At 49.6% G+C, this 25,320-nt stretch overlaps 1 protein-coding gene across 1 annotated transcript in view; it reads right to left on the bottom strand.

Annotated features, from left to right (window-relative positions):
• Positions 1–25,320, bottom strand: part of SPTB (spectrin beta, erythrocytic) — a 117,477-nt gene that overhangs the window by 47,464 nt on the left and 44,693 nt on the right. The window contains exons 2-9 of the mRNA XM_019641279.1: positions 13,107–13,329; positions 10,086–10,216; positions 9,099–9,286; positions 6,292–6,409; positions 5,561–5,719; positions 4,356–4,658; positions 3,500–3,650; positions 2,013–2,883 (exon numbers count right to left, since the gene is read on the bottom strand). Of these exons, the coding sequence (XP_019496824.1) occupies positions 2,013–2,883; positions 3,500–3,650; positions 4,356–4,658; positions 5,561–5,719; positions 6,292–6,409; positions 9,099–9,286; positions 10,086–10,216; positions 13,107–13,278 (2,093 nt within the window). The 5' untranslated portion in view covers positions 13,279–13,329. The remainder of the gene's footprint in view (positions 1–2,012; positions 2,884–3,499; positions 3,651–4,355; positions 4,659–5,560; positions 5,720–6,291; positions 6,410–9,098; positions 9,287–10,085; positions 10,217–13,106; positions 13,330–25,320) is intronic.

Here is a 25,320-nt window from a genome sequence, read left to right as displayed (position 1 = left end):
CAGGTATTTGTATACTAATGTGGCAGTTTCCATGCAGAATAACAAGATGGCTTTAATTTNCCGGTAAGGTGGGCCCAAGAGACTCACACACCCAACAGACCCCACAGTCTGATCCAGGCAACTATGGAAAAGAATCCTATATTCCAGGCCTCAGGAAATCAGGCCAGGATAGACTCTGCATCATTGACGTTGAAGCTGCTATAGTTCTGGGTGATGATGTCACATCCCTTGGGGATGGCAGTGCTCGGGGGACCAGGTGGGCGGTGGGGAAACGTGGCAGTGGCTGGTTCCCAGGGCATACCCTGCCGTCTTCATCTGACACCATAACAGCAATGCATCCTTCGCCGAACGTGTCTCACGACCTTCCTGAGTTTGAACAACAATGTCCTGAATCTGGGGGCGCAGGAACAAGAGGGAGAGGAATTAGATTTGCATCTTGCTCAGTGCTTTCCTGCTCTCCCTGGGGGGCTTTCTCTTCCTTTCCTCCTCCTGAGCCATCCATCTGCATTGCCAGCCCTGCAGCAACACCACAGCACCACAGCCTGAGGCCCTGGGTCCTGCTGGCCTGTCTCCCTGTCTTAGTCAGTGGCAATGCACAGGGATGGCTTCCTCATGTCACACGAAATGGTTCTAACTGGATCACTCTGACGGGATGCTGAGAATAAACGACAAGACGCCAGCCTCCTCCCCAGGAGGAACAAAGCCCGGAGAGGCAGCGTGAACAGCACAAATGCTGGAAGATACTGTGTTTTGATTAGGAGCTTCTCTTGCCTTTTCATTCTCCCCAGTTCTGCTCTTATTAATTATACACAATTAGACAGGACACCCAAGCCCACGGGCGGAAGCCCGTCACTTTGCGAGCCAAGTGCTCTCCTTCTCGTCCCTGCCCTTCCCTCCTCCTCCAAGGTTTTTTCTGTCCACAAACCCGCAGGCGGGAGGCCCCGTTTCCTTCCTAAATTTCCTTACAAAAAAAATAAACCTTGAATTTCAGGGTAGGAAGAGAGAAGTTTCTGACAGAAAAAACATAAAAGCAGATCTTCTGTACTGTTTTTGCAATTTCTGAATCAAACTAGATCCAAAACCAAGAAGTTACACACACAGGGGGAAGCAGACAAAAAGCAGATCTTCCAGCCAGATGTCAACCCAGCTACTAAATTCTACCTCCTCCTTCAAAGACTGCACTCTCGGCTGAACGGCTCACCCTGAGCTTCAGCAATTTGGCGATGCAGAGGGCGATCGCGCCTTCCTACCAGCAATGTCCCACAGAACAGGTTTCTAGCCTCCCAGGATGTGCGCAAACACTCACACTTTATTCACCTTTTGATAAGATTCCCAAGCCCTGTGTGGCCCAGAGAGGCTCCACTCTACGCCCCCACCCCAGGAACCCACCTGGAAGCGAAGGATCATGGTCCAGATGAGGCCCAGGACCAGGCGGTGGTTGCCGTCCACGATGTCATGGGAGCCCATNCTTAAGAGCATGAGCTCTGAGCAACAGGGCCGCCGGTTCAATTGCCACATGGGCCAGTGAGCTGCGCCCGAGCTGAGCTGCCTCTGAGCTGCCAACAGGTGGCAGGATGGCTCAGCTGGTGAGAGCACGTGCTCCTAACAACAAAACTTCCTGTTCAATGGTGGGCTATGCCTGCCCGCAACTAAAACTGAACTTGGCACCTTGAGCTGAGCTGCCACCCAGATGGCTCAGTGGATAGACCATGTGTTCTTAACAACAAAGCTGACAGTTTGACTCCCCCATGGGATGGTGGCTATGCCCACCCGCAATTAAGGTTGAACACAGCACCTTGAACTTAGAGGCCACGCGCTAAACCCTCCGCCCCACGCCAATTCCCCAACACTGTTCCCCTCCCCCAATTAAAAAATAAAATAAAATAAAATAAAATAAAATAAAAGGCATCCCCTGGCCTGTCCCTTGCTGATCTAGAGGCTGCTTCCACACCAGGCGCCGGTGGAGTACAGGTCGTGGCGCGGGGAGGCAGGAAGAAAGGGCTGGCTCTGACCTGTGCTGCACGACCTCCAGGTCCTCCAGTGTGTCTGGGATTTCCATCTGGGCCAGCCACTTCTCCTTCTCACTCATCCACAGCTCACAGGCGTCTGTCTCTCCAAACACCGTGTACAGATCCAGGGCATCCTGCAGCCTCTGCCGACGCAGGTCCGCCTGGGCCACCACCTGCTGGTAGAGCTCCCGGAGGGCCTGCAGCCGATTGGTCACATCTGGGGAATCCCGAAACTCCTGCGGGAAGCCCTGGGCCTGCTGTTCCAGATGCTCCATCACCAAACGGTTTTCCTCCAGCTCCTCCAGGAAACCTTTGTGCTTCTTCCCCAGGGCCCGTGTGGCCCCTTCATCCTGCCCCACATCTTCGCCCGAGAGCAGCTTGTGAGCATCTTGCAGCCAGGCCTTTAGGTCATCTGCATCACCCTGGAACTGGAAGAAGTTCTCAGCATCCTGGAGGTTCTTCTTGCGAAAGGCAGCCAGCTCCTTTAGCTGGTCCCACTGGGCAGACACCTCCTTGATTCGGGCCTCGATCTGCGGGTACCCAAACTGCTTGCGTGCTACCATGGCCTCGGCCTCCTGGAAGCTATGGTTCAGGTGGGCGTCTAGCCCGCGGAGCTCGTCCTCAAATGCCTTGTGTTTGCGCTGCAAGATGAGCACACTGGTCAGGTCCTTGCCATAGTCCAGGGAGGAGTAGATCTGCTCCTTCTCCTTGATCCAGCTCTCCGCCTCGTCCATCTCCCAGAAGAACTTCCAGAGCCGTTTGGACTGTTCCAGCTGGGCCTTCCGCCCAGCGGCCATGTTGCTCAGCTCCTCAAAGCACTGCTCCAGGTGGCTGATACGGTCTCGGATGACCTGGGGATCACAAGGCTGGTACCCTGGGAAGAATGAGAGGAAGGAAGACGAAAAGGGTAAGGGCTTCATTTATGGGCAAGCTTCGGATCGGTTGCCAGGCTAGACCCACACAATCTAGAATCTGCCATCTCACTGGAGCTTTGGAAACGGATGCAGGGGGTTCCAGGTGCTCAGAGGGCAGGCCAAGTTCCTTGTAACTAGTTCCCACTAAAACTTCAGGGATAAGGGAGGTTAAAAGTTGGGTCAGCTTTCAGTAGAAATGTGATATTGTTTTGTTTTAAAAAAAACCCTGACACAAATTTCAAGATGATTCTTTAAGGATGCAACAAGGTCTCCTATTTAAGACCTGAAGCTGTAAACGTAAATGTCTCTGCTGTAACCTCAACTAGCAGAGAGAGTGAGAGATGGATGATGCCTTATTGGTGCTTAGACACGGCTTCTGGTCATATATTGCCAAAGCAGTTGTCCGGTCTCTGGAGAAATTTTGCTATCCCTCAAGCTTCTTTCCTGCACCATCAATTGATGAAAGAAGCAGAATTCTAAAGGTAGGGGATTTATCCAAGCTGGGGCGCTGGGGCGCTGCACCAGAGGATGGGATCTGGCTTCAGAGGCCTCACCAGGCAGACACTCAAGTCTCACCTTTCTCCTCAGTGAACGGCAGGGTGGCAGTGGTGATGGCCTTCACTTTCCCCCCTTGGATGGCGATGTCAGCCTCCATCAACTTGTGCTTCTGTAGCAAATCCTCAACCTCCAACAAGTGCTTCCCAAACTCAGCAGACAAGAGGTGAGCCTGGCAAAGAGGACAGACAGGGTGGAGGGAATGAGAAGAGGTGAAGAGGCCTACACACTTGGGGAAGAGACCCCTCTAAAGGGGATGTCCATGGTATCTGGGCCTGGGGTGCATTAACACAGCTGGAAAACGGCTGCTGCTCAGCATGGGAGAGGCTACCGAGCAGGAGTTTCTATGGTGGGGTGCCCATCAGAGTCATTCTTGGATCATCTTCCAGAAACCTGAGCCCCTCACTCTATCTCCCGTATTTGCCCCAGGTGTGGGGGCCTGTGTATTTTTAGAAAGCTCCACAGTCACTCTCTGTATATGCTCAGCTGAGAGCTCTGCAGTGGAGGGAGAGGAGATTCAGGCTTCCTGGTTGTTCCTATGCTGGGAGGTCTGGATTCTAACCAGAGTCAAATCGTGATTACCCAGGGCCTGAGTCTCCAGGCCCTGCAGGTTGCTGCCTATGCTACTATGAACCCAAGATTTCTTGATCGTGGGGATCGGGTGGACCTGGGCTGGTAACTTGTCTGGAGCAAGAGTGAGCCAAGCAGGTGATGATAGGCAGATGCAGCCAGACCCTGGGCTGCCTCAGTTTCTCCATTCTGACTCAGGGACAAGATTGGCTGGGAAGAGTCTAAGGAAGCCTAACTGCAGGGCTGGCGCTGAGGCCTGAGGTGAGTGAGCATGGGGGTATTGAGGGATGGGCGGCCCCAGGCCCACCTTGATCTCATCCATCCAGTCAATGCTGTGCAGCATGTCCTGGAAGAGCTTCTGCAGGGCCAGGGTTGTCTCCAGCCTCTGGCGCCGGGACCTCAGCAGCTCCTGCAGGTACTTCCACAGGCGTAGGATGTTGTCCTTGCGGGCCGTGATGCGCTTCTGGTCGTGGTAGTTTTCCTTCTCCAGCTCCTGGGCCAGGCCCTCCAGGGTCCTCACCCGCTCCTCGTAGGCGGCTGTGTCAGTCTCAATGGCCTCGTGCTTCTTCTTGGCGGCCTCCACGGCTGCCAGGTCGTACCCAAAGTTATCCTGCCCCACAGGGAGAAACACAGGTGGCTCAGCCAGGCTCCCCTTGGCTAATCCCCAAATGCAGAGACGCAACAAGTCCCTTTGGAACACCTGCTGGATGGGAAAGACTATTCCCAAAGATGTAGCTCTGCCCTCTTTTTCAGCTTTTCTTATCGGAGCCAAGTTCCAAAGACTAAATGTCTCACAAGGACCTTTAAAAGAGGCTCAAGATTTTACTCACTGTGCCATATGTGTAGGTATGCTGTGCATATATTACTAGTAGAGCCCTTTCTCCACCTGCTGGCACTCACCACCCTGCCTTGAATGGACCTGCCTGATTTCGGGCAAGCAGGGGCTTCTGAATTGGAAACCATGCAGCTATAAACAGATGGCTTACTCTGTGCTCTCTAAGGTGCATGCACTCTCTCCAGCTTGCCCCTTTCTGGATGCAACTTAATTTGGTTCCAAGCTCCAAGTGGGAAGCAACAGATGCAGTCATGGACCATCAGTCCCGGGGTCAATTTTTAGCTAGTTAAATATGACACGGTCCTAGAGGCCAGAGTCCAAAAGGCACATCTGACACACACGAGATGCACCGTTTTCATCATATCCCGGGAGGACCATCGTCTAATGTCAGCCTGAACCCCTGGCTTTAGTTGATGCTACTGGTTCAAATAAGACAACTTTGGGGGCCATTTTTGGATTGAGGCTCTTTCCCTAAAAATGAGAATTAATAAGTCCTGGTGAGTTCTTCCTCAGATGTAAATCTTGATGTACCCAATCCTGGGGAGTTGGGATGCCAGGCCTGTGGAGAGGCCTGTCCACTGCCACTGAGAGGCCAGCTCGGACTCCAGCCCAGCTGACTGCTGAGGGCTCTGGAAAGCTTCCCCTCTCCTGTCATCCCTAAGTGTGTCCCCCATCACCTGGGCCACGAGGCGCTGGTTTTCATTGAGCCACGTCTCTCTCATGGCGGCCTTTCGGTCAAAGCGCCGGGCCAACTGCTCCAGCTTCTCCTGCCGAATGAGCTCGTTTCTCAAGGCCAGCTCCCGCCGATACTCGGCTTCCTCCAGGCTCTCCCAGGCCTGCACCAGAGACAGGGGAGCGTGCTTGGGGCATACGAGGAATACCTAGCTTTGGGGGTTCCACCTTTTGCCTAACACTGAGTGATTTCAGGAATCCAGGCAGAGCCTTTTGGCTTTCATGTCCAGATTCAGGGAGCCCTGGTCACGACCTCCCAGCACCCTCTTCCCCTAAAACCTGCCTTGGACCTTTGACCTAATCCAATATTATTTGCTTGTGTGGGTGCTCAGTAAATGCTTAATGACTAAATGGCTACCTCCATTTAATGAGAACCTTCTCAAGGATCAGAAGGTATTTCCCTTCTGTTATTACTTAATATTCCACACGTCAAGAAACTTCAAGGTTCAGTAGAGACTAAGCTATAAAGACTGGCTCCAAAAATGGACTCTGGGCATCTGAAGGGGGACAAATGGATGGGTGGAGGTTGACCTCTCAGGACTAGATTCAGAGAGCACTCCCAAACTGCCAGCACAGAAAGTGGCTTGCTTTACCCCTCTCCAGTGAGCACTCCCCGTGCCTTTACCGAGAACTCAATCAAGCCATTGGCAACAGGTAACGGAAAACGCTACTGTACCCTGTTGATGTCAGACACTAGTTTCCCATCATGGGGCGTGTACACTTTCTGATTGTTGGCTCTCATCCGGGACTGGATGGTAAAAAGTAAGACTTCCAGATTCCCCTTCTCCTGAAACCTGTTGAGAAAACAGAGATAGGGAGATGAGTGTCCAGATCCCCTCAGCCAAATTGTTTGCTGACGTCAACGTGGAACTCTGGCATCTTGGAGCTTGGACACCAGAGCATATTTCCCTTAAAAATCAAAAGTGAAGAACATCTGTAGGTCTATTTCCCTGCTGAAGCATCTATCATACTCACCAGCTGAGACCTAATGGGGGCTGAATTTTTATAGAACGAACCAGGGAAAACACAGTTCCCACAGCATTTGCTTATTGTTTGCTCCTCTAGGGGAACGGCTAACTGGAGTATTCTGGGAATTCCTGTAGATAGCAAGTTTTACCAGCCGATACCAAACGCTCTCCCTAGTTCAGCAAGAGATGAAGGCTTCTGACTAGCTCTTTAGTCAGTTTTTCATTGAGTCAATAAAACCTTAGAAGCAGCATTATCCACATAAGAACATATTGCACTGAAGGGAACTTTCACCTGAGTCCTAATGAGTCCTAACGAGCTGGCTCTCCTGACAAGTCCCAAAGGCCAGATGCTTCTGAGGGGGGAAGAAAGGCTGGGCTCCAGGAGGATTTTAGGTGTAGATGAGAACTGGCAGCAGGATGGCTGTCTGGAACCCAGGATCCAAGCTCCAGGTAACTGGGTACTTTCGCATTTCCGCGTGTACGCCAGGAACTACTCACTTCTACATCCTTCACCTTGCACCTGAGGATCAGCGGTAGCAAGGTCCCCACGCTGAGGCCAGCCTAATAGATCTGACTGCTCACAGCACTTCAAGAGGGCTGTGGCCTGAGCACCATCTACACAACCAAGAGATGTCACCTGTGTGCAGTGCCCGGTAGACTCACAGGNGTGCTCTTAACAACAAGGCTACTGGTTCGACTCCCCCATGGGATGGTGGCTACGCCCACCTGCAACTAATTGAACACAGCACCTTGAGCTTGCTGCGCCCTCCACAACTAAGATTGGAGGACAACTTGGCTGTTCCCCTCCCCCAACTCCCCAATAAAATATTTAAACAAACAAACAAACAAACAAACAAACAAATGGCAAGACAGGGGCTATTTCCACTGGAGCTGAGAGAAAGTTGACTGAAGAGGCAGAAAAGGTGGAGTCCAGTTAACTAAATGCGAGTCTTCTAACCACAGGTCACTAAGTAGAAAAGGGCCCAGAGCGGGTGTCACACCAGGAAAAGCATCTAACAAGGCTCATCCTTTGGTTTCTTGGGCCTTCCATGTCCCCCAGCCAATGGCAGAGGCACAGCTAGGATCCTGGCTGGATGGCCTGAAGGAGAAAGACCTCACAGCATTGTGCTTCATCCCCATGGGCATTGGGTCTCTGGGGATCCAGCCAAGAGCTCTGAGCACAAGTATCAGCCTAATTTCCCTGGTCCCTGGCTCTTTCTTCCAGCTCAAGCCATCTACGGCAAGGGAGGCTGAGGGTTAACTGGGACAATGGCTGAGGTAATGATATGGAATGTCTGAAGCTGTAGAAGAGAAGGGACAGAAAGATGTTACTAAAACGATTTCTTGTAAATACAAACGTTCACCTAGTATTTTATTATTAAACAAGTTCCATAAACTTTATCTTACTTGATGCTCTCAACAACCTTAGGCAAGTACGACTGCCCTGATTTTATAAAACAGGAAATCCTCCTGCTCCAGCCATCCTCCACAGCAGTAGCGTTAGGAGTGGAACCAGGACTTGAATCTGGGTCTTGTGACATTTCCTCCTCACCCCAGAACCTTCAATTTCAGAAAGAAAAGGCCAGGCCAATCTCTCCAACCTTGCCACATATACTTACAAAGCAGATCACCACCATCGTATAAGAAACACAGAACCAGGGCCGGCTGAGTGGCNTTGAATTCAAGTCTTTAAAAGTGGGTTAGTGTCAGACCAGAAATCAGACACTTGTTTATAGTACAGTCTCGGCTCAGTGTCTCACCTTTCCTTGTTTGAGAGTCATGAATGAAGAGAGTGGGAAATGACGGGGGAGAGGAACAAGGCAGAGGGTACCACCGATGAGCTAGAAATCTGTTTCAGGAGAGCAGGACAAGCTAATGGCAGGTGAGCTGCAATGCCCGCGTTTGTGTGTGCATGTTTTTATGTGTGTGTGTGTCTGTGCATATGTGCATGTGTGCACATAGGTGTGTGTTTGTGTGTCTGTGCATGTGTGCATGTGCACATGCCCAGGCCTTCCACACACTGTGCTGGAGCAGAGGTCCTGAGAGGCAGGCTGAGTGCTTGGCTGATGAGCAGTGACAGACAGAAGGGGGAGAAAAAGAAGGACATACTTGATGATCAACAAGGTCTCATCCAGACAGCTGTGGGGCTGAGAATACAGAGACTTTTACCAGAAACCCGCAGCTCAGTGCACAGATGAGAAAGGAACTTTCTAGCACAGGTTCCTTGAAAAGACTCAGAAGCCTGAGATTTCACTCCTGCTCCCCCTCAGGCAGCTGGGAAAGTACTCTCTTTGGCTATGAGTTGGGGGTTACTCCTCCATGCCCATTTCCTATAGGCTGACGGCTCGGGAGCAGGGATGCCAGGAGGGGATAAAGTGGAAGACAGGTGCAAAGCTCTCTAGCCTCTAGAATATGCCTCCCAGGTACGCTCCCGAATGCCCAGCGCCTGGCTCTACCTTTCAGCAGCCAGGTTTTCAGCCACTGATGCCCACCCTCCCACGTGCCAAGGCCTTACTTGGGCGGCTTCTCCACGGTGCGGTAGGTGCTGAAGGCCTGCAGCTGCTGCTGGACGCCGGTCAGGGAGTTGGCGAACTTGCGGCTGTTCAGAACCGTGATGGTCTGCTCAATCCAGGTAAGCAGGTCTGAGGCCAGCCCGCTGTACTTCTCAATCATCTTCTCTGTCTCAATGGCGTGGTCAATTACCTAGGGAATCGCCTTGTCACTCAGCCTCATTAGAAAAACAATGATTCCACTGACAAGGATGACAATGGAGGTGGTCCTCCTCTTCCTCAAGAGCCCTATGTTAGGTGTGTTCCCTGAGCCCAAGACTGTTGCTAAGGCAGAAGGAGTGGGCTGGAAGTGCACTGGCAGCATCAGTTGGGAGCTGGACCTGCTCAGGTTCAGAAGCAGCTTTCCCTTCCCCTAACCCTATAAAAGATGAGGAATCTCACTGTGCCAGGACACCAGCCACTGTGGGGCCGCTGTTTATTTTAAAATGCATATTAGGAATCGAAGGATTCCGGGCACTATCTTTGCTAACCACCAGGCAAACAAACATGAATGAGAAATGGCCCCCACCCTTGAGGAGCTGAGGACCCAGTAGGGGAAAGGAATCTGATATGAGAGTCTGTGGGGTGGGTTCCTGGTATACCATGGGAGCCTAAGAGGCCTGAAACCACAATAAACCAACAAATGCAAGCCTGTTTTGTTCCTATGGGAATGTTTATGAGACATGGGCCTGCAGGTGGAAGATGGGCTCAGAGCTGGGCTATGGCATCTTTCAGAAGAGACCATCAACCTGCTTTGGAATTCAGCATAGGAGCCATTAGCTGGGCTTCAGAGGGAGTTGGTGGGGGTGACCTACACCCCCCCTCACACCCCCGCCAGCTGGAGCTGGAGCCCAGGCACGAAGCTGTTAGGATGAAAAGCGGGCATCTCTGTCAAGGTCTGGGTGTGGCAAACAGGAAGATGAGGTGACACGGGTTATGAGACCGCTTGGTACCTTGCCGACACGCTTGCCCTCCACTGCCAGCACCTTCATCTTGGAAAAGTAGTGGTAAAATGCCACCACGTAGGTGATAATGGATTTCTCATCAGGGTTTTCTGTGAAGACATCTGCAAGGAGAAAAGGTGCTCTCAGGACCACATTGGAAGCCAGAAACATCAGGCTCAAGGGGTTTATCTCCCTGNGTTCGGATCCCACATATGAGGGCCAGTGACACTGCCCTCCACAGCTAAGATGCTGAACAACAGCTCAACCTGGAGTTGGGCTGCCATGAGTCACCGGTGACGGGGTAGGCTGCAACCCCTGCTGCAGTGGGTTGCCATGGGCTACCGTGTGTAGCCAGCAGCAGCGTGAGCGGCCCTCAAGCCGCCGTGAGCGGCCATCCAGAAGCTGGCAACTCATCTGCCTTGCCCAGGAAGAGCGCAATGATGGTGCCAACTTGGGCCAGTGAAGCAAAGTCCTCCACAACTAATCTGAAGAACAAAAGGACAGCAATTTGTCTGTTCCCCTTCCCCCAATTCCCCAATAAAAATCTTAAAAAAAAAGAAAAGAAAAGAAAAGAAAAAAGAAACACAGAACCAATGTCTTCCTTATTGTAATACTGTTAGGCTGGGGGAGGGAGTGGCTGTGAACCATGATGAAATGAGGGGGACCAAACGTAGCTAGCTTCTGCTCCCTAAGCCTCTTTGGAAAGGTTGACCCCTTACCTAATACTGAAGATAATGTCAAGAAGCTAAAACTGGAGGAGACTGACACTTCCTTTCTCTGCTCTGCCTACCCACCAGAATAGGTCCATCCAGCCACTCTACTTTGGACCTTCTCAAAGCTTTAGCTTCTCTCACAGGTCACTCAGAGTGGACTCTCAGGAGAGGAAAGTCAGTAAACTGCTTAGGTTTTTGTTTGTTTGTAAAAATCCTGCAGACTTCCATGTTTACTTATTAGCCAGATGCTCTGAATTGTTAAGGTCCGTGCAACTTTATACTCTGCGGTTCCTCTCTCCCCGGGGGGCATTCAGGTTCTTCAGTAGATAAGAAGCATGCTCTTGGTGAGAATAGGCAAGGTGGAGGAGTCTCTTTCCTGACTAACCTGATCAATCCATTTCCACTAGTCTCCCAGGCTGCCCATCAGACATGGCTACACACATAAGCCAAGTGGGCAAACCCTTAGCCCATCTGCCTGTCAGAGTCACATGCACCCTTCATTCCCTAGCCCAAAGCCACTTCCTCCACAAACGAGTCCCTGACTCTCCCTCCATCTCTTCCTTTGCGCTCTCATTGCTATTTAATTATGTGCCTTTCCTACAGCCCTTCTCCAGTTCTACTCATGCTAATTATGAACACGGTTCATTTATCCCTAATAGATCATAAACTCCTTAGAGACAGGTACTATGCAGAATTCACCTCTGTGGTTTCCCCTCTACTTTCATGTCTGGCCAGGGGTTTAGCTTTACACATAGTAGGAGTACAATAAATAACTGTTAAAATGGAATTTACATTGGTTTCTTAAAAAAACAGGGTATCTGTGAAATAGATCAAACGATCCCTGCACAAAAGACAGTCCCAACTCCTTAAACTGTCCTTTGACAAACCTTATGGAATACGGTACCCGTCTCCCTCCAGCCATCTCACTAGGGTCACTGCAGCCAGATCCAGCCAGCATGAGATATAAAGAAGGTAAAACCAGACTGGCAAAGGCAAGGGTTCCAAGTTTGGTTAAAGAGGTTAAAATTACATAAGCAAAAGCAAGGGGCTGGTGCTATTATATGTCCCCAAGGAAAACCATGGAAGGGTTTTGTGGGGTAGGGGGTGGTGAGGAGGTGATGAAGGGAAAAGTAAGGGAGTTTCTTGCAAAGAACAAGGACACAAATAGTGATAGCTGAGACCTGAGTGGATTCCCTACCATGACAAGGGGATGAGACACCCCAATCCTTTTATGGGGATGGGAAACCCAGACATTCCTGAGGTAAAACGTCATTATGGTCTCAGAGGGGTCTAGCCCCTGCTCATGCCTCAAGGTCAGCTGGAGACCAAGGGGTCTGGGAGCAGAGTGGAGAGAGGGAAGTTGGAAGAGTACTGCCATGAAATTCAGACAGGGCCATGAGCAGTGAGGACGGTGGGAGAATCACTACAGAAAGTGTTTGTGGCAGAGGCTGTGCCCTTCTTATAAGGCAGAAGATGGGAACAAGCAATGATGGGGGAAACAAGTCTGACTTGGGCCGATCGTTGGTAGAGCAGGTGAAGTAATCCCCCCTTACCCCCATACACACCCACCCATCACCCCATATAACTCAAACTCTCTATTGGTCAAGGACTTAGGGTCAGAATATGGCTCCCTTGGGCCAAGCTCCAGGGAGGCAGTGGTCGCAGGAGTTAGTGGGGGAAAAAAATCTCAAGAATCAGATCTCAGCCAGCAGGGGGAGGAGAAGCCATCTCTACTGGAGATTTAATCTCTCTCTGTCACACTCACACACACACACACACACACACACATCTATTATGAACCTTCTAAGTAAAAATCTAATTCCAGTTTAAGGATAAGAGGTTTAGTCCAGAAAAGCCTCCTTCCTGAGGCAGTGTGGGGAGGATATTATCTGTTCTCAATTTCCCATCAAATCACTCTTTCCTTTTGGGACCACAGAGAGGATGACGATAATTCCTCTATCCAGGACCAGGCAGGAGACTGAGGTGCATACAGAGGCCCCACGCTCCTCTGCTCAGTGGTCCAGCCCCTCAGACACTCCTTCACCCAGACTTTCTCTTACTTTTGACTTTGGCCACAGGTCATTCAGGACAGAGGCAAAGAGCAGGGCCCACCTGGCATCACCTCCCGCCTGGGAAGAAGTAGGGGCCACGTGGGAGCAGAGGCCGCCTGAGCCCATGCTGCCTCCCGAGGGGGCCCAGCCTCTCTGAGCCACACAACCACGTCTCCATCACCACCAGGGCTCACGCCAATGCACACAGGGGATTCACCACAGGCAAGGAGGGCAGTGAACCTCAGGACTGTGGAAACAGTTCCCCTAACCCCCACAGCCCCAAACGGTACCTGCCAAGGCCTTGATCCGGGACCTCTCAAAGAGCCTGGCTGAGCTGTTGTCATTATCCAGCTCATCGTCCGGGGCATCCCAGCGGGCATTGATCCGGCTGTATGGTGGCTGGTTGCCCACATTTTCAATCTCCGTGGCTGATGTCATGTCAGCAGGCTCTCAGCAGCTATGCCTGCCTCAGTCTTCATGGAAGGGTCCCTGAGGGAGACAGGAACACAGTCAGAGGGTTAGCTCCCACCCCCTTAGACTTTTTCTCAGGGGAAACTTATTCGGAGCATCCAACAGGAGTAGATCCTTGCGGGAGCAGCGCACAGTGCCATCTGCCTGGGCATGCTTCCTACCCGGGGTCTCGGGGTCCTTGGATATAAAATATTGCAGCGGCAGCAGCAGCGGCAGCAGCAGTAACAGCGGCAGTAGCGGCGGGGACAGAGAGCTGATGCAGCAAGGGTCAGGATGGCCAGCAGGTGGAGACGTCAGTCGCAGCGAGCCCGCTTCCTCCAAACCCACTGCCACCATTGAGGGAGCCCCGAGAGGGATAGCTCGCCTGGGAGGCTGGCGGCATGAGCTGGGAAGAGCGGCCCCACCCCCACCCTGCTGATGGGGGCCAGGACCCAACCTGGGAGGGGAGGTGGGGACAGAGGAGGGAAGGGGAGAAGCTGGAAGTTGGCTGAGTCTGACTCAAACCTGGATCAGTGGGAAGAGAGATGAACATGAGCTTCAAGATGCCACTGGCGCCACCAGCCCAGGCAGGTGTGCTGGGGGAAGTCTCCTCCCCCCAGAGGCTGCCCAAGAGCCCTTTTGAGTTCTTTCCCAGCTGCAAGTATTCAGAAACCTGGGCTTTTGGTTTTGCCTTCTCTGAAGCGTGATCAGGTGCTCAGAGAAGGTCTCCTGTTGAATCCCAGGACAGACCAAGGAGCCCAGACAACCCTTTAAGGCCATGAGCATGAGGTGGTGGTGGTGATGATGAGGGGCTCCCAGGACAATGGAGCTGAGTGTGTTCATCTATGCAATGAACATAGGCATTCAGAGTACTAGGTCCCCATTCACCCATCATTCATTCATTCATTCATTCATTCATTCATTCATTTGTGATTAATTCAAATATGTACCAAGCCCCAGTGAGGTGGCAGGCGCTGTGCTAGGCAATTATGAATAAGATGGAAAGGGTCTTGTCCTCATGGAGCTTATATCAGGCAGCAAGACAGACGGCTAAGTAAGCAGTTACCATAAGTGTGATGTGCACCACCATTGAAACAGGATGGGAAAGGTGGGGCCTCATGGTAGGCCTGGGTGTCAGGGGAAGAGAAGTGTAAGCTGGTTCCTAAAGGAAGGCTGGAGGTATCTTGTGAAGGGAGGAAATGGAAAGGGATGGGCCCAAAGGGAAGGAATAGCAGGTGCACAGTTCTGACAGCGAGAAAGGACGTGGTAAAATTAGGAAGCTTACAATGCAGCTGGAGGGCAAGGGCCGGGTCAGGGATAACCCTGGGACAGGAGGCCAGAGGCACCAGGCTAAGCTTGATGGCTTAGGTCTTTGGAAAATGGCTAGCTGCAGCCTTAATTTCCTCCCCTGTACCTGCCATCCAGTCATCTCCCCAGGGAGCTTTAGGGACTCCAAGATCAAGTCTGTACGAGAGCCCAGAGCCTTCATATCTGAGAGCAAAAGGGGGAGGGGTGGGGATGCCATGAGGCAGAAAAATGACGCATGTCAACAACTAGTGAGTGAGGTAAACCACTCCCTCCACAAGTGTATGCATGCACACACCACTCACACACACGCACTCACATCACAGACGCACTCCAACACACCCATTCACCCACTCCAGCAGGCACACGCTTGAAAAAGAAATGAAGCAAGCTCACCAATCCATGTGTAACTGCAGTGCTAGAGCCCTTGTTTTTCAGACAGAATCACTTTAGACTCTTTTTATCCCGTTTGATTAATCAATCCCACCACATCCCTTTGAGGTAAGACAGGAGCCAGAATTATCCACTCTAAGTGCACAAAGGAGAAAACCAAGGCCTACCACAGGATGAAGCCTCCCCAAGGTCATCTAGGAAATGACTGCTGTGGCTGGGACCACAGGCCAAGCTACACGCCAGTTTATACCCCCTGACCAGGCAGACTTCAGAGAAGCAGGTGGGGAAACAGCATGGCACATGGGGACAGAGGGCATTCCCCAGCTTCCAGGACTTGGCAAAGGTGTTTGCTACTCTGGGAAGTTGCAAGGTGGGGAAGCCAGTTGTTACCCCAAACACAGCATGTCCCATGGCATCAGGCCTGTGCCCAAGAACACCGTTGTCCCTTTGGACAGCCTATCACCTTCCACAAATGGACACGCTACTACCAGGTTGAGATTTCCCACCCAACTGGGTGGGAAAGATAGCTGGGAAGGGTTTTCTACTCCCAGTGTCTTTCCCTGCTTCCGTGAACGGAAACTACAGCTGGCTCTGAGCAGGAGGGACTGATAGGACCCAGCACCCAGAAAGGCTGAGCGGCCAGATGCAGGAGGTGAGGTGAGATCAGATCCTGTGTGCAGGAGGTAACCAGACCCTGGCTCTCCTTGTCTTGGGCTATTTTTAAGAGTGGCTGCAAGAGGCCCTGGCCGTGGGGCTGGGGGAGTGAGATTACCTTTGCCGTGGCTCCGTAAATAAGTCTGCCCCAGAAAGATGAGCCTGAGCAGGCAGCCCAGCATTCAAGACAAGATTGATGGCCCCGGGTGCAGAAGAGCAGCCACTCGACAGCAATTCATCCTGCTTAAAAACACCATGCCTCCTGCAACTGCGGCTCAGAGAAGGCAGCAGCCACACAGTGGCTCTGCCCTGAATGTGAAAAAACACATGTGTGTGTCTAAATACACAAGTCTAGAGATTTCTTTCTCTTTCTCCCTCCCTCCCTCCCTCCCTCTCTCTCTCTCTCTTTCTTTCTTTCTTTTTTTCTGGAAGGGTCAGGACCCTGAAGACAAACGCTAAAGAAAGAAGATTCAGAAACTAAAAGGAGGCCTTCTTCCTTCTGCCCCACCAGCCATGCCCACCCCAGGGGTCTGCCCAGATGGCATTCCATCAGAGCCAAGGGGTGGGAGACAGCCAGCGTGTTCAGCAGCAAGGGTAGAATCTTGGAGAAATTAGGTGTGAGAGGCAGAAGAGAAGAAAATAAGAAAATAGGAAAACTACACATGATTATTCCAGGAGAACAAAACAAAACCCCAAAAATACCCAATGTCTAAAACCAAATTTAACCCAGTGCTTTCCCAGTGTCACCCATATCTATTCCCATTACTGTCATAATGCCCTTTTGAAGGCCAGGCAGTAAAGAAACCATCAGGATAAAAAGAATAGCATGTGTTGGAGGGTTATGGTGGGGACACCTAACCAAATGAGAAGTTGTGGCAATGACATTTAAGTTGATATCTGAGGGGAACTTTGAGATGAGGTGATCCAGTCAGGTTTTTAAGGCTATAAGTCATCTATGCATCTAGAGAGGACTTTGCTGAATATGGAGGGCAGCAAGAACATGGCTGACAGCACCTGACTTCTCCGACCCCACCAGCAAACCCAAGTAAAAAGATCTAAGAAGTAGTTCTTTGTCCAGTCACTCCCCAATTCACCTTCAAGAAGTCCTTCTCGTAACCCACCAGACCTGTCAGAAAGGGTCTTCTCTGGCTTGTGTGACGGTGCTCAGGAAAGCCCACCTTTCCTCTCCATCCATCTTCTGTCTAGCACCTGGGCAGGCCTGTCTCTAACTGCATGGTCCACAGGGTCATTCTCACCTGATGAGTTCTGATACCACCTGCCCCCAGGTTATATTTTTAGCAGAATGGCTCCCTAGAAGATTTGCCCACAGCTCAGTGCAGAAAAGCTCATCTGATCACACAGTGCACACACTCGCAGAAGGAGAGCTTGCTTGGTAGGTGGATTTCACGGTATCACTGACACAAGCCACAGCTCCACCACCCTTCCCATGTGTGCCCAGGAACCCATCCTCTTCTGAGACCAGGTGTTAGGCCTCGGAATCTCAACCTTCTGGGCTCTGCCCAGTTAACCTCTGGGCGGTTGGTGGCAGCTCCTTCCCTGCCTGCAGGCTGGTGCTTCCAGAGATCCAGCTAGAACTAACTTCGGCCCTCCCCACAGTGGGGAGCAGAAGAGGTTGGCTGTGCTTTTCTTTTCTTCTCTCCGCATCCCCCTTCTCCTCTTCCCACAAAAGTGAGAAGCAACAAAGTCCAAAGGTCTCCTTTAGGGGTGGGAAATGGAGAAGTACAGGGTGATGCCGCTCTGCCTCAGAGTCACAACTGTAGGCTGCTGCAATAGCCTGGATACCATCTTCCTTAAACAGAGGGTTTAGACCCACTCTACCTTTTTTTTTATCTCTCTGACTGTAAGGTTTGACTCCTTGCCTGTTGTCTACTTTATCCTGCCCCCTTATGCTACCCCAAACCTGCTTTTAACATATTGTGGTACTATGGCAACCCAGGTCAGGAGATTAAATCCTGAAGTTTCCCTGGTAACTTTTGCTAATGCATTTACAAAAGGCAAAATCTGATCATAATCTCATTGCATATTCACAGACACCTTAAAGAATAACTACATATGGTGCCAGGTGGGTACTAGACTTATTGGGGGGAGATCACTTTGTAAATTATATATATGTCTAACCACTATGCTGTACACCTGAAATTAATATAAAATAATATTCAGTGTTAATTGTAATTGAAAAATAAAAACTAATTTTTAAAAGAGAAAATAAAACATAAAAAAATAGTCGTGGGGCTGGCTGGGTGGCTCAGTTGGTTAGAGCATGAGCTCTGAGCAACAGGGTTGCCAGTTCGATTCCCGTATGGGCCAGTGAGCTGCACCCGAGCTAAGCTGCCGCTGAGCTGCCAATGGGCGGCCAGGTGGCTGAGCTGGTGAGAGCACATGCTCTTACCAACAAGGTTGCCGGTTCAACTCCCGCATGGGATGGGATGGTGGGCTGTGTCCCCCCGCAACTAAGATTGAACATGGCACCTTGAGATGAGCAGCAGCAAGCTGCCAACAGGCAGCCAGATGGCTCAGTTGGTTAGAGCACATGCTCTAACAACAAGATTGCCAGTTCGACTCCCACATGGTACTGAAAACAGCGACTGGACTTGGAGCTGAGCTGCACCCTCCACAACTAAGACTGAAGGACAACAACTTGATTTGGAGCTGATGGGTCCTGGAAAAACACAATGTTCCCTTCCCCCAATTTTCCATCACTGTTCCCCTCCCCAATTGCACCAATAAAAAAAAAAAGTCGAATACATAAATGCCCACTAAAACAGCGTGAGAATCAATGAGATGGCCAGTGCAGAGTACTCTAAATCTATCTCCAATCCTACCCTTCTCCCTACCCTCAAGCTCTAGTCTGGCACCTCCATCTGTCTACCAGACATCTCCACCTAGAAATTACAGCTCAATTTCAATATGGTTAAGACTGAGCATGTGGTTCCCAGGACAGCAGAACAAGAGGGTTTCAAGACCAAGGGGTCACAATGATGCCCAGGTAAGCATGCCACCTGTGGGTGACCTTTCCAGCAGACAGACATCACGAGGAGTGCCTGGACCAAGCCGCTTCCCCTCCCCAGAGCACACTCTGCTTTTTCACACTTTGCATTTTCCATCCTGGTCTCCCAGTCCATCAGTGGGAGGGTGTGGTTTGGGTATCTTAAAGTCTCAAGACTCTCATCCATCGTTGCCACCATCAAGGATCCCCATGCGTTTGCAGTATCCTGGTCCTTCAAGTCCACCGCTGTTTGGTTAAGACCTTATCCAGACCCTTCTGCTCCAGTTTCTGTCACCAGGCAGGGACTTAAGGCACACATGTCACAACTTGTCCACCCTCATCATGGAAAAATCTTTTACTAAGAACGGGCTCCAGTTATGCTGCAGCTGCTGAAATGGGGCTAGGGGGTGGGATCATGGCCCCAACAGTTCTTATAGGGATTTGGTTGGGGAACAGGTGCAGCTCAGCTCTGACATAGGGATTGTCCCATTAGCCCTCTATCTTAATAGCATCTAGCAGCACCTCACGTTCTACACAGAGGCAAATGCCCACTGGGAATGATTAAAGGAGGCAGGACAGATGATACTCCTAATAGATGTGCATAGTTTTCTAAGACTATCCTCTATTGGGATTCTTGGGCTCTACGTTCAGAGAAAGCTATCACAACCCAGTCCTACCTCTTATCTCTGCCAACTCATTTCTTTCAAGTTAGACACTGGCCTCCTCTCCCAAAATAAGTAACATTCTATGGTAGTTAAATGGAAAAGTTGATGCCCAGCTTCTCATCTTCCATGAAGAAAAGTGACCTCTCTTTTCTCTGATGAAAACTGCACAGGGAGGTAGTTTAATCTCAACATTGGAAGTGATCAAGAACAGACTGAAATAATCACTGATATATTTTTAGTGAAGTCACTGATTCAGAAAAAAAGCATCAGGAAAATAAAACCATTCGATAAGAGGTTGATGGGAACTCTGCAATGGGATCAAGTTCCCAACACTTGGGTTCACTGAGGAATCTTAACATCACTAGGACAGCTCGATATTGTGTGTCTCCTGATATGATGCAAGATGAAGGACATTGTCAATGTCCTTAGTGAAGGACAAAAGAGTTGAACCTCAATCTGATCAAGCCTTTCGAGCTAACTTCCCATTTACAGGAATTATAGGAGACTGAGAGACATGTTAAATGACAACATGAGGAAGGAAAGCAACAAACCTGGAATATGGGACATTCTATGGACAACTGACTCCATATCTTTGACAAGTCAATGGCATTCCAACAAACACATACACAAAGAGGCAAAAAGTAGGGACTGCTGTAAATCAAAAGAGACTTAGGAGATGTAATAACTGAATGCAGTGTACACCCTGTTTGGATCTTGAGTCAAATAATTATCAAAACACATTTTTGAGACAATCAGGGAAATCTGAATTATAGGCTCAATATTGGATGATAACCAGAAATTATAGCCAATTATGTTAGGTGTGACAATGGCACTGTAGTTATGTAAGAAAATGAACATATTTTTTAGAGATGCTGAAGCATGTAGGGGGTGGGGCATGACATGTCGCCTGGGATTTGTTTAAATATGCTTTAGCAAAGTGGGGAGCAGATGAAGCAAGTGGGAAACCCCTAATAACTGTAGACCTGGGGTGATCCACACATAGGGAGGTTCACGATATTATTCTCTCTACTTTTGATATATGTTCAAAATTTTGTACAATGAAAATGTTTAATATTAAACTTAAATTTTATCAATTTGATAAAAAAAAGTCATATTCCCAAGTACAACTGGAGCTTAGAGTAAATGTCAACCCCTTACCATGACCCTATGCCCAGCGTGGTCTGGCTTCTGCCTCCCTCTCCAAGCTCAGCTCCCCACGCTCACTACATGCAGCCTGAGCCTCCTTTCCGTTCTTCCAACTTGCCATTTCCTCCCCAGTTCTGCATGCTGGGCCCTCAGCCTGGGACACTTCTTGGAGCAACCCTGCATGTCTGGCTCCTTCTCACTCCTCGGGTCTCCTCTTAGCTATCTCTTCCTCGTGGAATTCCTCCCTGAGCACCCTAAGGTAAGTCTGTCACCCTCAGTCTGGGCACTCTGTTTGATCCCTTCATGATGGTGATTACTCATACATCTGCCAGTTTACTTTTGTCTTTGCCTCTCCCTGACTAGACTACAGGTTCCTTGCAGGCAGCAGCCATGTCTGTCTTATTCATTATTGTATTCCAATGCCTAGCACTGTGCTTGGAACCTACAGGTGCACAATAAATGTCCTCCTCCTCCTTGAGACCTAAGCTCAAACTCTGGAGTCTCTTTAAACCCTTCCATCCCACCATATATCTTGATCCAGGCACTGCTCATTCAATTATCCCACTTATGCGTAGTGAGCACTTATTCAATATGTATTCATCGCCAAGGCCAGTCATTATGCCTCTGCAAAGTGTCTTCCATTCGTCATTCCTTTATGTCCTAAAGCTTCCACTTCACTTCAGGCCCTTACCATTTCCCACCTGGACCTGTGTAATGGTTCATCTCCCTTCATGCTCAGCCTTTTCAATCCATCCTGCACAGCCCTTCTCACAATGACACACCTCTGCTCTGTAAGCTTTCAGCAACTCTGTCACACACGGTCTAATCCAAAGACCCACACCATTCTGTGAGCTCCCATTCTCTCTGATGTTAACTCTGTTTCAACCAGAAGGCTCCTCATGCCCCCCAACCCCCACCGTTGTATCATGCGCCTCTACAACTTTATTTGTGTCACATCCTATATGCTCCAATTTAGGCATCTCTCTTTGAAATTTAAAACAAATATAATTTGCAAACATTTAGAAACACAGTATATAAAATTTTCCAAGAATCTGAGTGAAGTTGCCTTTCCCCTCCTATCCAGCCCCATGGACCCTTCACTGCCTCTGTGCCTGAGTGAAGGGGGCAGCCAAGATGGGCTCAGGGGGGGCCGGCCGACTGGCTCAGTTGGTTAAGAGCTCGCTCAAGAGTTTGAGCTCTGAGCAACAGCGGTTCGAGGCCTGGCCTGAGCTGAGCAGCCGCTGAGCTGCCAACAGGTGGCAGGATGGCTCAGCTAAAAAAAAAAAAAAAAGGGCTCAGGGAAAGCTGGTGATGATCTGTGCACTCACTTCCCCTCCTCAGTTCCACTCCCTAACCCTAGTCTCACTGCTCTGTCTGGGGGAGGGAAGATGCTCATCATCCTGCCTGCTGTCCATCCTTTCAATCCTGGGAGGAAGATGAGTCTTTAGCTTTTCTCCCTTCCATCTTCATTTTAACATGCTCAAATCTCTCCCATCTCAAATAAAACAAGTCCTTGCCATCCTTTCTCTCCTCCCTTTCAGAATCAAACTCGCTGACAAAGTTATCAAGGATATGAACAGGTAATTTACCAGAAAGGAAATTCAAAAGGGTAAAACCCTATGAAGAGAAGCTCAAGGTCATTAATAACCCAAGAAATGCAGGTTAAAACAAGGAGACACCACAGGCAAACATTATCAAGCTGGAAAATGCGAGATGTAGACAGTGAAGTACAGAGTGGGAATGTGGACTGGCCTACCCATCCTGAAAGAAAGTCTGCCAGCTCTCAGGCAGGTTGCATATCTGCAGCTCCGTTCCTGGGCATAGAGAGCAAAGAAATTCTCCCTTAGGTCTAAAAGGGGACATATGCAAGGATGTTCACTGCAGCATTGATTGTGGTGTCAGGGAGGTGAAAATAACCCGTGTGTCCATCACTGGGGGATAGACAGTAAAATCGGAATATACACATGGAGGGCACATGACACCATTGGAGGATCTTAAAAACAGTGCTGGATATGGGCCGGCCGAGTGGTTCAGTTAGTTAAGAGCTTGCTCAAGAGTTTGAGCTCTGAGCAGCAGTGGTTCGATGCCAGGCCAGAGCTGAGCTGCCACTGAGCTGCCAACAGGTAGCAGAATGGCTCAGCTAAAAACAAAAACAAAAACAAAAAACAGTGCTGGATAAAATAAACAGAATGAGATCTATAACACACCATTGACATAATTTAAAAATATATGCATATAAAACAATATATAAGAACATATACAAACAAAAGGAAAACTCTTAAAACACATGAAAATGGTTGCCTGTAGGTGAAGCAAGGGGAATAGAAAAGGAAGATGGAGATTAAAGGAAATCAATCAACCAACTAACCAGGAGAGGGGCCTCGCCTAGAAAATGATGACGATGAGCTAGAAGTAGGATGAGCTCTGCTCCTAAGGCAGAAACAGACAGTATATTTATGTACATGCCTGAGCGCTTCCTGATCCCATACCAAACTCACTTATCAATGCACTGAAAGCTGGCTTCCCCTATCACTCATGACACTGTTCTCTCCGAAGGGTACTGACATCTTCCTTACTTGTTGCTTAAAACAATACACTTTTCCAGTCTTATCTTGACTTCTCAGAAGCATTAAGCTTGGTTGGCCATTCCCAAATTTCCTGAAATCACATCTTCTGTCTTCTAGGACATACTCCTTGTTCTCTCTTACCTCTCTGGCCTTCCTCCTTGGCCTGCTCTGTGGGCTATTTTTTCTCTCCCTGTCCCCTGAATGGTGATGTTCTCTAAAGCTCTATCCTGGGTCCTCTCCACTTCTTCCTGTCTACACACTCTTCTTAGGCTATCTCCTTCCCTCCCATGACTTGAATTACCATCTCCTGCTAATGGCTTCCAAATCTATTTCCTCAACTCCCACCTATCACATCTGACTGCCTTCTGAACATCCACCTGGAAAAGCCACAGGCCCCTCATACTCAGCACAACCCCCAACTGAATCTATCCCCATGCCTGCCCCAGTCGTTCCTGTCATGTTCCACCAATACCCCAAAGGCCCGAACCAAAACCTGGGGTCATGTTGTACCCCTCTCCCATCCCAGTATCTCATCACCTCGGTCCCCTCAATGTCCCTTGAATCTCTACTCTCTGTCTCCACTGCTCCCTCACTTCTGGCCACCATCATTTCAAGTCTAGTGGTTTCCTGCTGATTTCTTTATATCCATATTTGCTCTTTTGTCTACCATCCCAACCCATACTCTACGCTGTAGCAAGAAATCATTTTAGAATACAAATATGATGTCACTACCATACTTTGATAGCTCTTCTCTCAGAAGAAAGTCTAAAACCCTAATATATCCCAGTCACAGCCCTTCATGACCTATCCCATACCTGAACACTATTTCCATCCAACCCTTCCTCCCTGCAGTAAGAACTCTATTCAGATTCCTGGCTCTCTCTGGTCATGTTCTGTGCACATGCTGCCCCCTAAACCCAGACTACCCTCTCTCTTTTTCAGAATAATTTCTTGGTCTTTAAGAACTCATCTTAGCCTTCTCTCCTTTAACAAACCTCCCATCTCCACCACCATCCCCTGTAGCAGAGGGAGTGCTTCTTTTAGGTTCCCATCACACTCAGTGCTCACTTTCATCTACGCGCTTAAACACACTGTCGGACAAGATTCTATTTCTCTGTCTTTTCCAATAGACTGTAAGCTAATTGAAGGCAGGAACATCCTAATTCCTTCTTTTTGTCCTAATTACTCAGCATAATGCCACATATATGAAATGAGGCTACAAAATGTTGAACAAATGGATGAGAACTGAGAAATGAAAAGAACTGCTCCTTAAGAGGATAAGAGTGGCTCCTGCAGAAGATACACTACTTGGAGGTCAATTTAGAGGTCAAGGTGGCAAGGCAGCTAGAAATGTGGCATGTAGCAGTAATGCTATGGATTCAGGCTAGACATAGATGCCTTGATTGTCGCTGTAGCCCCTGCTGCCTCAGCCACACGTTCCTGCCATCTCTTCCTCTTTGGTTAGACTGAGGTGGCAGAAGAGACGGGCAGTGGCAACAGAGCCCAAGCTCTTATAATTGTCTACAAATCTTGAAAACACTCAGAGCAGCACTGACTCAACCCATACTTTCATTTCCTCACCCGAAACCCTGACAAAAGCAGCAGCTTTTCACACAGAACTCTTCTAGACAGGGAAGCCCTACCTCACTTAGCGGAGAAGTCTTCTTATATTTTCCTTCTTGTGTCACAGAAATGTCAGTCATAGAATGGTTTCTATCCATGCACCTCTGCTACACAAATGAAAAGAGCTATTTTAAAAGTCAAACCTATAAATAATATATAAGTATGGGTGCCAATTTAGTTACCCATTCACGTTAGAGCTTTTAAAATAATTAAAATTAATCTTTTAAAAGTTGCTCAGGCCCACAAGGACTCCTGAGGGAACAGGTGCTGACTAGGGGACTTCCCCATCCCTGGCCAGAGCGCAAGCCTGACACAGTCCTGCTGTCCTGGAGACATACGGGGAGCTGCCGACCAGGGGCAGTTCCAGTCTTGCAGCAAAGGCAAGTGCAGCCTCTTCAGGCCTGGCAGGGCCAGTGTCTGCTGTGTACAATGTCCCAGGCCTGCAGAGAGAGCACCCTTGGCCACTAGCATCTATTCAGCCCCTTTCCCTGGGATCTGCTGATGGGGAAGCACCTGCTGCTGCCTCTTGCAGTCACTCTGCTGCCCACAGTCCTCAGGAAAAATACCTGGCTCTTTATGGGACTGTGTGGCACAGCCCAAAGCTAGGAAGGGAATCTGGAATTTACTAAGATATTCGTGTATATTGTCCCATTTAATACACAGCCACACT

The sequence above is a fragment of the Hipposideros armiger genome, unplaced genomic scaffold (assembly GCF_001890085.2).
Source record: "Hipposideros armiger isolate ML-2016 unplaced genomic scaffold, ASM189008v1 scaffold_59, whole genome shotgun sequence".
Lineage (NCBI taxonomy): Eukaryota > Metazoa > Chordata > Mammalia > Chiroptera > Hipposideridae > Hipposideros > Hipposideros armiger.
The sequence above is the reverse complement of the archived record's forward strand: the minus strand, read 5'-3'. Positions and strand labels throughout refer to the sequence as shown.